Source organism: Canis aureus, chromosome 21, assembly GCF_053574225.1.
Source record: "Canis aureus isolate CA01 chromosome 21, VMU_Caureus_v.1.0, whole genome shotgun sequence".
Classification (NCBI taxonomy): domain Eukaryota; kingdom Metazoa; phylum Chordata; class Mammalia; order Carnivora; family Canidae; genus Canis; species Canis aureus.
In genome coordinates, this window is record NC_135631.1 from 1,946,789 (window position 1) to 1,961,833 (window position 15,045).

General features: G+C 48.8%; 2 protein-coding genes across 9 annotated transcripts; one reads left to right on the plus strand and one right to left on the minus strand.

Moving 5' to 3' along the window:
• Positions 1–1,030: 1,030 nt before the first annotated feature.
• Positions 1,031–3,972, minus strand: ZBTB3 (zinc finger and BTB domain containing 3). Of its 7 annotated transcripts, none has more exons than XM_077862037.1 (2): positions 3,948–3,972; positions 1,031–3,461 (listed from the first exon to the last, which is right to left on the minus strand). In XM_077862037.1, the coding sequence occupies exon 2, from the start codon at positions 3,408–3,410 to the stop codon at positions 1,869–1,871; it is 1,542 nt and encodes a 513-aa protein (XP_077718163.1). In that variant the 5' UTR covers positions 3,411–3,461; positions 3,948–3,972; the 3' UTR covers positions 1,031–1,868. The 7 variants fall into 7 exon arrangements, with proteins under 7 accessions (XP_077718163.1, XP_077718156.1, XP_077718158.1 ...); XM_077862030.1 differs by having other exon boundaries at positions 3,911–3,971; XM_077862032.1 differs by lacking the exon at positions 3,948–3,972 and adding an exon at positions 3,805–3,932.
• A 4,471-nt stretch (positions 3,973–8,443) lies between these two features.
• Positions 8,444–11,766, plus strand: POLR2G (RNA polymerase II subunit G). 2 transcript variants are annotated; one of them, XM_077862038.1, is made up of 8 exons: positions 8,460–8,694; positions 8,814–8,923; positions 9,830–9,989; positions 10,727–10,777; positions 10,871–10,936; positions 11,033–11,104; positions 11,301–11,334; positions 11,550–11,766. In XM_077862038.1, the coding sequence occupies exons 1-8, from the start codon at positions 8,683–8,685 to the stop codon at positions 11,561–11,563; spliced, it is 519 nt and encodes a 172-aa protein (XP_077718164.1). In that variant the 5' UTR covers positions 8,460–8,682; the 3' UTR covers positions 11,564–11,766. The 2 variants fall into 2 exon arrangements, with proteins under 2 accessions (XP_077718165.1, XP_077718164.1); XM_077862039.1 differs by lacking the exon at positions 11,301–11,334 and having other exon boundaries at positions 8,444–8,694.
• The last annotated feature ends 3,279 nt before the right edge of the window (positions 11,767–15,045 follow it).

A 15,045-nucleotide genomic window follows, 5' to 3' on the forward strand; every position in this document is an offset into this window, starting at 1 on the left:
ATATATATAATTTTTATATAATTCACATACTGGGACGCCTGGGTGACTTAGTTGGTTAAGCATCTGCTTTCAGCTCTGGTCATGATCCCAGGGGCTCTCTTTATCTTGATCTTTCTCATTTCAAATAAAATCTTAAATAATTCACATACCACAAAATTTACTCTTTTAAAGGCAACTGATTGTTTTCAGGCATTTTGATATTTAGGAAAGACTGGAAAAGGTGCTGGAATAACTTATTGTATATACATGTATCTTGCCTTGTTACTGATGCCAAGGAGTTAAAGTAGGAATGTATTCACAGAAATAAAATTAGCCATTTGAAAGACAAACTGAAAGGTTATTCCAACACAAGGAAAGTGAAAGGCATAGAATTTATTCAGCCATGAAAATGGGAAGCATCAACGGTTTGCTTCCCTCGATGCCCCAGATAAGGAGCTTCCTTTGGCCAAACCTCTGATGTTTGGCCCTCCTTCCCCGAACTCAGAAACAGAAGCTTGCTGGCCAGAGCTCACAGGGCTGAATGGGACAGGCAAATCCAAAGAGGGAAAAGAAATTCAGAAAATTTACTCACTTTCATCTTTTCCTGGATTTTCCTTCCTGCATTTTTTGCACTCTGTGTGCAAAATAGAGAAGTGTTTTTCAGGAGCTCTCTCCCCCTATGGCACCACTGTTTACACAGAGAACAGAAGGGCAGGCCTTTCTCTGACCTTCCCAGAGCTCCCAGAGCCTACATCAACACCTCAGACTCTCATCTCTCTAATGTCTCTACTGCCAGTAACCACCTGTATGACCTCAGTAGAGTAGTTGGACTTCTCTATGCCATCCTCATGCTTTCTAGGTTAGGGAGGTGAACCAGAGGAATGATGATAAGATTCCCTCATCTGGAGTCCCTTGCTTTCATTTTGCCCAAGCACTCATCTTTTCCATACCACGGGCCCTCTCCCTCCCCCACAACTGAGCTTTGTGTTTTCTGCCTTTTGGTTCCTTGTCTTCAGAGACCTCAATTCATATTAGGACACATAGGCAAACATTTCCAGTCATTGATACAGTCAGTATCTGTTGTTGAAACAGTGAGCCAAAGACTTTCTACATTGGAAGTAGAGGTAAAGGGGTAAGGGAGCAAAGCAAAGCCAAACACTCTTCAATAATGTTCTAACTCAGCACAGTGGGCATGATGCTTGAAGCCATGACTCAGATTCAGGCTTGTCCCTTAACTCACCCTCTGACCTTGAACATGTTGATTTCTGAGTCTTAGGTTTCCTTGCCTGTGAAAGAAGAAAAGGGGAGGGGGTGCTAATGCCTTATAAAGTTGTTGAGAATTGAGTATTTTTATGGAGTCCTCAGCATAGCCCAAGGCATAGGAGCTCAACTGCAACAATAAACCATCACTGGGTACGATTCCTTAATTAGTACCCTTCTCCTAAGCCAAGTCCACATGCCCTCTGCCTGTTTCTTTTTCCCTCATCAGCAACCTGACCGGAATCCCACCCCCGTACAGATGTCAGATTCCTAAAAGGTCTGCAGGAGAGGTATGAAAGAATCAGGAGGCATGCAGGTTTGTGGAATAAACCAACCAACACCAGTTCAAAGAGATATTTTCACTGCTAGCTTTATGGCCCAGAAGGCAGAGTGAGAAGTGATTACACCTCAGAAAAATTCCCAGTGCCCGTAGAGAGGAGCGGACTGAGATGCACTGCGCCAAGAGTCCTGCTGTCTGGCTGTGTAAAGCAAAAACGGGGTGAATCTTCAGCCAGGGCAGGATGTTCATTCTGCGCCCCCAGCAGGGGAAATGAGAGGCTTCTAACCTACGCTGCCCCCTGATGAGGCAAGAGCAGCTCTAGCGTCAGCTTATGATGCTCCTGCAGATGTCAGTTTTTGGGGCCAAGTACAAAATCTTTGGGTGGCCCTCCAGCGCTGTTGTTCTGTTTGTCTGCTGTAGGGGAGCTATGCAGGGGCTGCACACCTAGAAGGGGGCCAGCCTCTGGATCTGGTTTGCTGCGTTTGGCCAGGTCCTCATTGTGAGCCTTGCGGATGTGACGATATAGGTCCCCTGACTGTGTGTAGCTGCGCAGGCAGTAGCGGCACTCGTACGGTCGTTCGCGAGTGTGCACTGTGGCATGTCGCCTTAGTGTGTAAGAACATGAGAAGGTCTTCCCACATGTCTTGCAAGTGGGCACATCCTCAGTAAAAACCCCAAAACTTCCTGGAGTTGCTTCATATTCAGAAGGCAGGTAAAGTGGCTCATGCAGGGCTGGGGGAGCAGGCAGGGGCGATGTCACCAGTCCTCGATGGTACTGCCCTGGACCTGGCAGCAAGTGGTAGGGGAGGTGAGGATCTGGGGGCAGGAAATGATCACTTGGCCCCACCTCTTCCAGTCCCACTGCTCTTGGCTCCTCGAAAGTCTCTGGCTGAGGGGGCTGTCCGCCATACACTGCTCCTCCGGCTGGGAATAGTCCCTCGACACCCTGAGGCTGCTCCTCTGACACATCGGGCTCCTCATCAGAAATCACAATAGCTTCTACTTTCACCTGGACCAGCTCAGCTTCCGCTGGGGCTGGGGCTGGGGCTGGGACTGGGGCTGCTGCTGCAGCTGGAGGATAGAAGCCTGGCAATGGTCCTCCAGCACCCCTCGGTTCTACCATCCTCAGACTCTCAGTACCCACATCAAGGGGGGCCAGTGGCTCCACTGAAACTGCTGGCAGGCTAGAAGAGAAGTAGTTTGCAGAGATGGTCTCCGTGGAGCTACTGGGGCTGGCAAGAGAGACATCAGCTACTGGTGGAGGAGGTGCCTGTAGATGTGGTGAGTCAACCTCCACGCCAGGCTGCGTAGTGTCAGCCCCACCGGGCACTGGTGGCTCATCTGGAGGACAGACAGTTGGTGAGGGAGCTGGAGGGCTTTTCCATTCCCCTTTGCCCCAGTGGCCTGATGTCTCAGCAGATGCCAACGAAGGCTGGGGGCCGCGGGAAGTGGACAAAAACTCCAAACTAGGGGGCTGTGAGTTTGTTTCCTCCTCCTTCTTGGTACTGTCTGCCTCTGCCAGGGCCCGGGCTTGCAGCCGCCGCTTACACACTTTAACGATGTCATTCATGTGCAAGTAGCTGGCAGCTGCCAGCACATCTTCCACAGGGGTGTCCCCCCTCAGAACCAGCTGGCCAGCATACATAAAGTCCAGAAGCAGACCAAAGGCTGGGGCCGTGACAATCTCATTGTGGATGCACACCAGATCCCTCTTGTCCAGTTCCCGCTCTTTGTAGAAAAGCTGGAAGAAAGGGCTGCAGGAAGCGAGCACGGCCCGATGGGCCAGGAACTGGGTGCTACCCACCATTACGGTGCAGTCACAAAGGAAACCCTGGGATCGCTGCTCTCGCAGGCTCTGCAGCAGCTGCTGGCTGTGGTCTGGGAACTCCATAGCACCCCACGGAGGGAACAGGACCCTAGAAAGGTCCCCACCAGTGGCTCCCTGGGAAGAGAGGACAGTAGGTTAGGGCAGGTAACCTCCCCAGCAACCTTCCCCTCAGTCCTGTGCTATCACCTGCCACCCCAAAACCAATGGCAACGCCTTCCTGACCTCAAAACGCCCGCTTAAATGACTACCCTTCCTTCTCCTAGGTCACACCCAGTGGTCTCCCTGTAGCTCCGCCCACCGGCCCAACCTCACCAGCTGGCCCCGCCCCCACGCGCAAGACCACGCCCCGGAAGTCCCGCCCCTAGCCAGCCTCCGCTTCCTCGATGCCCACCCGGTGGCTTCCAACAGCTCCTCCAACTAGGAATCTCTTTTGCTTCCAGGCCTTGCCGGAAGGTACCTCTATGCCCTACAACAGGAACTCCCCTGAGCCTCTCTCTCTCGCATTCCAGGGGCTAAGAAGTCCTAGGGTGGAAACTAGCAGAGAAAGCAGATCCCTCACCCACCAGCGAACCACCACCGGCGGACTCCGCCCCTTCCCACCTTCTCAGTTTCAATTGGCTCCAATCTGCCTTCCCTCCGCACGGATTGGCTCGCTGTCCGCTGCGTCTGCGAGGGGGCGCTAGTGGCCGTTGCTCAGGCAGCGAGGCGCAGGATTGGAGGGCGCTCCTGTCCTAAACTTTTCCTCCTCGTCCCGCCTTCTTTGCCCCAGAGACCTTTTGATTGGCTGAGCTTCCCCATCTACCTGAGGCCGTAGGAGGGCGGGGACCCGCTCTGTGGCGGGAAGCCGGTCACCCAGCAGGATGTTGTGCTCAGGGAACACCACCACAGACCGGTGTGATACTCAGGGGCCTCGGCTCCACCATAACCTGACGGTGGGCAACAGGTACGCCTCTCTGAAGTGCACGTATCTCCTGAAGGTCCCTCCCTCTCTCACAAATGGCAAGATGCCCTTTTGCCTCACTACCCAGTCTGATGGTTCCAGACTCCTGGCTCGGTAATGGTGGTGTCCGAGAACAAGCAGCTGCTCGAATGGTCTCATACTGTCCTTAGCCTGATCCCTGTAGACAGTTTACAACGAAGAGATAAGAATGCGCTTCTCTGTGTCTGGAGCTGTCTGGACGGTGCTGATGGGAGGGAAGGATGGGTGCAAGACTCTAACATTTCCCAGGACAGGAGAATAAAGAGCGTGGTTTCTGCTTTCTCTTTTCTTTCTTTCTTTCTTTCTTTCTTTCTTTCTTTCTTTCTTTCTTTCTTTCTTTCTTTTTTTTTTATTTGTTTTTTTTTTTTATTTATGATAGTCACACAGAGAGAGACAGAGAGAGAGAGAGGGGCAGAGGGAGAAGCAGGCTCCATGCACCAGGAGCCCGACGTGGGATTCGATCCTGGGTGTCCAGGATCGCGCCCTGGGCCAAAGGCAGACGCTAAACCGCCGCGCCACCCAGGGATCCCTCTTTCTTTCTTTTCTTTCTTTCTTTCTTTCTTTCTTTCTTTCTTTCTTTCTTTCTTTCTTTCTTTTCTTTCTTTCTTTTCTTCCTTCCTTCCTTCCTTTCTTTTCTTTTCTTTTCTTTTCTTTTCTTTTCTTTTCTTTTCTTTTCTTTCTTTTCTTTTCTTTTCTTTTCTTTTCTTTTCTTTTCTTCCTTTCTTTCTTTTCTTTCTTTTCTTTCTCTTTTTAAAGTAAGCTCCATGCCCAACGTGAGATCAAGTCATATGCTCAGGATGCTTGAGTGGCTCAGTGGTTGAGCGTCTGCCTTCTGCTCAGGTCATGATCCTGGAGTCCTAGGATCAAGCCCCACATAAGGTTCCCTGCTCAGTGGGGAGTCTGCTTCTCTGACCCTTACCCTGCTTGTGCTCTCTTCCCTCTCGCTTTCTTTCTCTCAAATAAATAATCTTAGAAAGAAAATAAATAAATAAACACCAGAAGAAATTTCATACTTCTAGTAGTAACTGTTCCCCAAGGAAAAAGCTTGTAAAGCTTTGCTTCTATGTGTTTGAGTATTAGTCGAAGTTAGAAAAACATCTACCATTTATTTAGCATTTGTTAAATGCTTAACAGTGTGCTAAAGATATAATCTAATTCTGTAATAGCTTTTCCTCTCTCCACTAGACAGAATGACAGCTTCAGCTTCATTAAGTAACTTGGCCAAGGTCACACAGGTAATAAAAGGCAGAGCTGAGATTGAATTTGAGTCTGCCTTCAAAACTCTAGCTCTAACTATTCTGTAGAATCTATCTTCCTAGAGTATCTGCAAGGGGGTTCTTAGGGTTGTTGTAGAACCAATGGCCAGAGGATTTAGACTTGGATTCGGTGCAGGATTATCCTAGCTGTTGGAAAAACTGGTTGCACAGTAGGTGGAGCCCAGAACCAGGAAGGGGGCAGTTGGGATGGATGATCCTTGCTCAGAGATTGCCCTCCAGCAGGACCTGCTGCTTCTGTTTCTCTTTAGGAAACAAGTGACAGATATCACAAGGGCTCCTCTAAAAAGAGATAGCAAAAGATCACTCAATCCTCCAGTAGACTTTTTAAAACTCTGAGCTTTTTTATTTTATTTTTTTAATTTTATTTATTCATTCATGAGAGACACACAGAGAGAGAGGCAGAGACACAGGCAGAGGGAGAAGCAGGCTCCATGCAAGGAGCCCGATGTGGGACTCGACACCAGGACTCCAGGATCATGCCCTAGGCTGAACGCAGGCGCTAAACCACTGAGCCACCCAGGCTGCCCAGTAGTCTTTCTTTGTATGCCTAATCTCAATACAGTTGATTGTTAAGTCATTGCTGTTTTCTCTTTCTATCCTATCTTGTCTCTCTCTGACCTTGAAGCTTTGGAAGCAAAGAGATCAGGGCTTGGAGAAAATTTATCATGGCCACCCCATGCCTGGGGAGCTCAGAGACAGAAAGGGTTCAGCCACTCTTGGCTGACAAAATCCAAAGGCAGAGAAACAAGTGGTGGTGAAACAAGAAAGGAATTTATTTCAGGGAGACCAACACTGGGGAAATTAATTAGCATCTCAAAGACTGTCTCCAAAGTGCTGAAAATACCCCTAGGTTTATACAAGGAAAATGCTGGGCAAAGGTGGGTGGGTATGGGCAGGTAGGTGGAGGTTAAATGGATCATTGTCTTGCAGGCAATTGTGGGTGGGGTTTTGCTGGCTCAGGACAGTCCTTTCTGCTTGAGGGGTAGTTTTGGTTTCCATCAAGAGATGGTTTGCCCTCAGGGTCTTCTGCAGGAGCCCAGAGACTAGCTGGAATGAAGAACTCAACAAAGTTTGAGGTCAAAATGGAGGCAGCCAAAGCCCTCTTGTACCCTGGGAAGCCATTAGGTTCTAAGATGGGGAGTGACATGATTCAACTTGAATTTTGAATACATTACTCTTGGCAAATAAAGATACAAAAAGATGTTCAATATTATTAGTCATTAGGGAAGTGAAAGTTAAAACTACAATGAGATACTACTACACAGTAGATAGAATAGGTAAATAAACCCTGCTAACAATACCAAGTGCTGGTGAGGCTACCGGAGTAACCGGAAGTCTTATACCTGCATATGCAATTATATTTTACCATACCACACAGGCACAATAGGTGTAAAGAGCATTGATAATAGTAAACTGTGGTAAAATAATTAGGAAGAGATGAAGTTAAGATTTTATTTTACTTTTTTAAGAAATCTCTCTATGTGGGGCTCAAACTCCCAACCCCAAGATCAAGAGTCATATGCTGTACCAACTGAGCCAGCAATGCACCCCGGGAGGTGATGGCTCTTGTAGCTGGTTCTAGCACACCACTGTCCTTAAGATTGCCTTTAAGGGGAGGATGGCTGGGAAAGAAGAGAGGAAAAGTCAGGACTGCTGAGGCCCATTCATCTGCTTCCTTGCCTGATCTTTCTTTTTTTAAGATTTTATTTATTTATTCATGAAAGACACAGAGAGAGAGGAGCAGAGAGAGAGAAGCAGGCTCCACGCAGGAAGCCCGATGTGGGACTCCATCCTGGGACTCCAGGAACTCGCCCTGGGCGCCCCCAGCAGGGGCCAAACCGCTGAGCCACCCAGGGATCTCCTTGCCTGATCCTTCAAAAGGGATCCCCATGGAGTTTTAGTGGCAGACTGGTGGGATCAACTATTCCAGGAAATGGACAGTGTCCATACGAACTGGTATGTGACAGTTCTGAGGAAGCAGACGTGAAGTGTCTGTTCTTGCTGTAGGGTGGGTCAGGATCTTTTATTTACAACATAAAAAAAAAAAAAAAAAACCACCATAAAAACCTTACTCAGGCAACTGGGAGTTTGCTCAAAGCCTTAAGGATTGTCCGGCTCTTAAAAAAAAAAAGAAAAAAGGATTGTCGGGCTCTAGAACCAGCTGCCCTGGCTGAGCCTTACTCATGGGTCTGTCTCATGGTTTCTGCCTCTTTCTGCATGGCCCTTTTATCAGTCAGTCTCAACAGGGAATAGATTGCATTATCACTCCGGTTAATTGAGGGGAGTTTAGCAAAGCGACTGTCTACAAAAAAGTGGGCAGAGTTGAGGGAACAAACCAATCAATTCTCTAAGCCCCCCATGCGTGTGTGTCAGCGGGTTGGGGGGAGACGGGAAAGAGGAGTGCAGTGACTTGGTTTCTCACACCGGGAGGGAGGACTGACTCCTGGGCTCTGATTTTGGCTGCTTCATCTCCTAACTACCTGCAGCAAGGAGTGGGGTGCTCCATTTTATTGAACAAATGACTGCACGAAAATCTGGAATGTCCAAATACGCAAGGGTCTTGGAGGTCAGACACTGCACATTTGAATCGTGACCCTCATGTGACCTCAACTCTCTGAGCCTGGTCCCTCATTTGTAAAGCTTGCCTAGTGGTGTTGCTATGTACATGAAATGAGATAAAGACAGCTCCTTACGATGCTTACTATGTGAAGGCAGCCTTCAAATATTTGCCACACGAATGCGTTCTGCTAAAGCACTGTATTCACGTTGTCTTTTATTAGCTAATTAATTCCGTTTAACAGTATATCGCGCATCCCTCCTAGGCCAGGAAACTGTTCATTTAGAAGAGCCAGCATTTGCGCCGCGGAGGACCGGGGCCGGAAGGGCGGGGCCTCACCGATTTCCCGCCCACGACAGCGATGACCAATTGGGTCCGCGAAGGGAGCGGAGTCCCGCCCACTTGGCGGGGACAGGCCCGGAAGCAGGGTTCCGGGGGCGGTGCGTGTTTCCGGTTGCGTGAGAACCGCGGCTACCACCGAGGCAGTTTGGGTTTGGCTGCTGTCCGGTCCCGGCTGGGAGGATGTTCTATCACGTACGCGGAGCACGGGGTGGCCGCGAGGGCAGGGTTAAGAGGAGGAGCGAAGCGGGGCTCCGGGACGAGGAGATGCTGTTCCTCGTCCTTGCTTGGTCTCCATGCCGCTTTCCCCGCAGATCTCCCTGGAGCACGAGATCCTGCTGCACCCGCGCTATTTCGGCCCCAACCTGCTCAACACGGTCAAGCAGAAGCTCTTCACCGAGGTGGAGGGGACCTGCACCGGCAAGTGAGTCCCGAGTGCTTCGCGCCGCCTGATCTGCAGCCTCTACCCAACTCCTACTCATCCTGCAAGCACCTGCCACCTGCCCCCTGCCCCGGGGAACCCTCTCACCCTCTCAGGCACCCGAGGCAGTCACTTGCTTCCGGCCTGGGTTCCCGAGGTGCCCTCTGGATCGCGAGACTTACTTCAGCAGAGACTGGTCATTCGTTTACTCCGCAGACTTTTTTTTTTTTTTTTTTTAAGATTTTATTTATTTATTCATGATAGAGAGAGAGGCAGAGACAGAGACACAGGCAGAGGGAGAAGCAGGCTCCATGCAGGGAGCCTGATGTAGGACTCGATCCCGGGATTCCGAGATCACACCCTGAGCCGAAGGCAGGCGATAAGCCGCTGAGCCACCCAGGGATCTCTGGGAATCTGTGTTTTAAGAAGTTCCTCTTAGGTGATTCTGAGGCATCCTCAAGATTGAAGTCTCTTGGCTTAAGGACTGCAGTCTCCTTGGACATTTATTGTGAAACATGAGAGCAGTGTTTGGCATTATAGATACTGATCGGGGATCCCTGGGTGGCGCAGCAGTTTGGCGCCTGCCTTTGGCCCAGGGCGCGATCCTGGAGACCCGGGATCGAATCCCACGTCGGGCTCCCAGTGCATGGAGCCTGATTCTCCCTCTGCCTGTGTCTCTGCCTCTCTCTCTCTCTCTCTCTCTCTCTGTGACTATCATAAATAAATTAAAAAAAAAAAAAGTTATAGTTACTGATCGGCATTCTTCTCCCAACATGAAGTTCTGTGGGCAGGGGTGCCATCTATTTCCCTTTGTGCCGTCCCCTAACCCCCATCATCACTGATTTGTTGTAGATGATTTTAGAGGCTCTTGCACACACGATGCCTTTCTTTTTTTCATCCTCCTTACAGGTATGGCTTTGTAATTGCTGTCACCACCATTGACAATATTGGTGCTGGTGTGATCCAGCCAGGCCGAGGGTTTGTCCTTTATCCAGTTAAGTACAAGGCCATTGTTTTCCGGCCCTTTAAAGGGGAGGTCGTGGATGCTGTTGTCACTCAAGTCAACAAGGTGAGTCCATACATAGTGGAGGCAGTTGGGTGGCTGCTCAGAAGATGGGGGATGGGTCCCAACTGCTCTTGCTAACTCTGTGTCCTTGGGTAAGTCACTTTTGCTTCAGTTTCTACACCTGTCAAATGGTGCAGAAACCTCCCTTGGGGTCCTGTAAGTCAATATGAGTTGTCAGCAATAGTAGCCTCCATTCATTGAATACTGATTATGGGTTGGGTAAGGTCCAAAACCTAACGATGACTAAGGTCATGCTTTTATCCATTTTTATAGAAGCTTACGCCTGGAGAAGTTAGAAGTTGTCTAATGGCCAAGGTCATGTGATCAACAGGTGGTCAGATTGTGGACCGACAAGTGCCAGGCCTTGGCTCTTTAGTGCACTGTATTTGCGTAACTTGAAATGAAATCTCGGCAGAAGAGACATGAAAGCAAATGATACAATTCAGAGTGTGTTCAAAATATGAAGAATATTATTAGGAATTAGATAAAGTTGGGAAGCTTAGGTGAATTTGAGGATAAAAGAAAAAGCAAAGTCGAGGTGCCTGCCTGGGTGGCTCAGTCGGTTAAGCAGCCGCCTTCGGCTCAGGTCATGATCCTGGGATGGAGCCCCGCAGCCAGCTCCCTGCTCAGCAGGAATCTACTTCTCCCTTTCACTGTCTATACACGTTTGCTCTCTCTTTCTCTCTCTCAAATAAATAAAAATTTAAAAAGAAAAACAAAGTCCCTCATTGTCCTCTTAGGTTGGACTTTTCACAGAAATTGGACCAATGTCCTGCTTCATTTCTCGACATGTAAGTCTGGGCGTGCTGGGGGTGCTAAGGAGAGAAGCCAGTCATGACTCTCTGGAAGCATTCCTGTAAAGCTCTGTCTTGCTTTCCTTTCAGTCCATCCCATCAGAGATGGAGTTTGACCCCAACTCCAACCCACCATGTTATAAGACAATGGATGAGGTGAGTGGGGAAGAAGTCCATGAGAAGGACGAAGAATGAGCCCTCCAAGAAATTTTGGCTTGTAGGTATCTGAGTATCCTGTTTACTCTTCCTCAGGACATTGTGATTCAGCAGGATGATGAGATCCGCTTGAAGATTGTGGGGACCCGTGTGGACAAGAATGACATTGTGAGTCTCTTGCCTACCTTCTTACCTGTACCAGGCAGAGCTGGCAGCTGTTGATTTCTTACCATGCAGGGTTCCTGGGGGTTTTGTTTTCTTCTGCCAGGAAGAGGGGATGGGTGAGCAGAAGGCCTGGGGCGGGGCTAGAAGTTAGTTCTATGCTTGCTTAGGCTCTGTTTCCTTTCTGCCTTCCCTCCTGCAGTTTGCTATTGGCTCTCTGATGGACGATTACTTGGGTGAGTGCCTGATCGTGCGTCCAGGGTTGTTGCCTAGAAAGGGGTGTGTGGAGGCAGGGGGTGGATGTGGGACTTAATGCCCGAGTCACAGATGAAAGAAACTCTTATGACTGTCTGCTTGGAAGATCGGGACCTGTGCCTCATGAGATGGGAAGTGCATGGTGATGGCTGCCCCGAGCCTGAGCCTAACTGGTGTGCTTTTCCTGTCCTTACAGGGCTTGTGAGCTGAGCACCGGGGCCTCCTGCTCTGTTTGGTCCTCATCTAGGAGCTGTGACGGTCATGCTCCGCATATTTTCCAGAAGCCTAGTCTGGCTGCTGTGGGGAGGCAGAGAAGGTTCCTTGTCCACAGAAAATATCTCGTTCTTCTTGATGCTTAGCCACTCCCCAGGTTTTTGACTGTACATTCTAACCATAAAAGGTCCTTGTTCTCATGGAGGTTTCATCTCCTTTCTTTGGTAAGAACAACTCTTTCTTTGAAAAGGCTGGAGGCCAGTTGCTTGCTAGCCTCCCTTTTGGTGGCCTGCTGCCTCAAGTAGCCTCAGCTACCCAGGGGATCTGACTATCCCTTCTGCAGAGAGCTACCACTGACTTCAGTGAAGGGAAGGCCCTAATGTTAGGTCTTTGGCTTCTAGCAAATGGCATTGTCATTAGAACCACTCTGAGTCCTGATCTAGTCTCAGAATATTTGCCCTGCCCTCGCCTTTACTAGTAGCCAAAGGTAGAGCTGGGCATGAGGGAAGACAAGATAGTGAGGAGGGAGAGGGAAATAAGAGGATAGTAATGACCCAGACTATGGCTTCCCAATGCAGCCCTTCCTAGGAGGGATCTGCAAACATTTTATTTTTTTTAAGATTTTATTTATTTGAGATAGAAAGAGACAATATAGCAGAGGAAAAGGCAGAGAGAGAGGGAGAAGCAGACGCCCCATGGAGCAGGGAGCCTGATGTGGGGCTTGATCCCAGGACCCCAAGATTGTGATCTGAGCCGAGATCATGACCTGAGTCAAAGGCAGATGCTTACCCAGCTGAGCCACCCAGGTGCCCCAACAGAAGTCTTTATATATTAATCAGTCACTAAGCTGAATTGAAAATGTGAGCGGGCCCAAACTGTCATTAGGGTGACATAAACCAAAATCTATGAAATGACTGAAAGACTAAATAAACACACTACCCTCCCTCACAGTGTGCTCACACTCTGCTTTTGTAATACAATTTGTCTGTCTTGGGATGTCCTCTCCCAGCCTGCCTGCTTACTGCCTGTTACTCTAGCAAGTCTCAGTCAATTCTTTTTAAAAATTTTTTCAGCATTTTTGTTTCCTTGGAAAGTAGAGCTGTGTCATAGAAAGCGTGGTCTTTGAATTGGTGCAGAACTGGGTTCCAGTCCTAGCTGGGGGCCTTATGTTTTCTCATTAACCCTCTTTGGATGGTTGCTGCTAGTGTGAGATCACATGTACAAGTGGCTTGTAGAGAGCCTGGCCCATGATAGACCCTCAACTGTTGATTATAATAACCATGATATATATATAAAAAAAAATAACCATGATATAATATGATATAATGCATATAAAGCAGTGATTGGGGATCCCTGGGTGGCTCAGCGGTTTCACGCCTGCCTTTGGCCCAGGGCAGGATCCTGGAGTCCCGGGATCAAGTACCTCGTCGGGCTCCCGGTATGGAGCCTGCTTCTCTCTGTGCCTGTGTCTCTGTCCCCCCCTCTGTCTATCATAAATAAATAAAAATAAATCTTTAATAAATAAATTTAAAAAACTGATTATTGGGGCATGTGGTTGGCTCAGTGGTTGAGAATCTGCCTTTGGCTCAGGTGGTGATCCTGGGGTTCTGGCGAGTTCCCTATCAAGGCTCCCTGTGGGGAGCCTACTTCTCCCAAATGTCTCTGCCTTTCTCTGTGTATCTCTCATGAATAAATAAATAAAATCTTAAAAAAAAAAAAAAAAAAAAAAAAAGAAGCAGTGATTATCAACTGGTGACAACTGTGGATGGTACTGCCTTCTAGTGGGTAAAGGCCAGGGATGCAGCTAACGTCCTACAGTATATAGGACAGCATCCACCCTCCCCCCAACAAAGAATTATCTGGTCCCAAATGTCAATCATGCTAAGGTCTAGAGACCCTGATATGAAGCATCCAGAATATTGGCAGGAACATGGTAAGAAAATGGCACTTGAATGTAGTTTTCTTCCTGCCTTCACCATCCCTGCAAAGACTGATGCAGGCTTTTCCATTTATACCTCTACAGTGTATCACATAGCATGTGCTTTAATTACTGTGTCCTGTTTGCTTTTCCTAAATTATTTATCTCTTTTTTTCTTTTTTTTTTTTAAGATTTTATTCATGAGAGGCGCGGAGAGAGAGAGGCAGAGACACAGGCAGAGGGAGAAGCAGGCTCCACGAAGGGAGCCCGATGTGGGACTCGATTCGGTGGCTCCATGATCGTGCCCTGGGCTGAAGGCAGCGCCAAACCACTGAGCCACCAAGGCTGCCCTCTCTCTCTTTTTTTAAAACTATTTATTTATTTATCTTAGCACGAGTGGGAGGGGGGAGGGAGAGAAAGTCTCAGCAGACACATCACTGAGCGCAGAGCCCGACTCTGGGCCCAATCTCATGACCCTGAGATGACCTGAGCCGACACCAAGAGTGGGATGCTTAACGGACTCTGCCACCCAGGGGTGCCCAGGTGGCTCAGCGGGTGAGCGTCTGCCTTCACCTTGGGGTGTGATCCTGGAATCTGGGGATCAAGTCCCTCGTCAGGCTTCCCAGGGGGAGCCTGCTTCTCCCTCTGCCTGTGTCTCTGCCTCTCTCTCTCTCTCTCTGTCTCTCATGAATAAATAAATAAAATCTTTAAAATAATATAAAATAAAATTGTGCTATCACTTTGTTGTACTATGAGTTGATTACCCAGGTTGTAGGGACTTCCCCTAAGCTGTGAACCTCACTCCTCGCACTGAGCAAAATTCTTCCCATGCCCTCAAATGGAACTAGCAATCTGCAAATTGTGTTGGGGGTAACCTGAAAGTAACATCAGGCCTGGAATAGAAGCAACTGATGGACAGAAGGGGCTCATTGAACATGAGCACGTGGGTGGCAGTGAGGATGTGGGGTGTGACACCCACTAAAAGGGCACCAGCCTTGTGGGGAAAGGGATCAAGTGCGGGTGGCCTGGACATAGTCTGCAGGATTCATATCTTTTAGGGTTTTTTTTTAAGATGTTATGTTTTTTATTTATTAATGAGAGACACAGAGAGACAGGCAGAGGGAGAAGCAGGCTCCACTTAAGGAGCCCAATGCAGGACTCCATCCTGGGACTCCAGGATCACACCCTGGGCCAAAGGCAGGCGCCAAATGGCTGAGCCACCCAAGGATCCCCTCTTAAGGTTTTGTAACTGAAAGTTACAGCCTCTTAAAAAGGTCACAGGTAACAGGAGTATCTGCCTGCTAATGCCAAATCTTTGATTTTTTTTTTTTTTTTAAATTCATGGGCGGGGGGTGGGGTGCGCAGAGACATGGGCAGAGGGAGAAGCAGGCTCCATGCAGGGAGCCCGATGTGAGACCCGATTCCGGGTCTCCAGGACCACACCCTGAACTGAAGGTGGCACTAAACCGCTGAGCCACCCCTGCTGCCCTGCCAAATCTTTTACACACATTATTGTGTTGTATACAACTGTTCCATGAAGGTTCTGTTCTCCCACTTGACA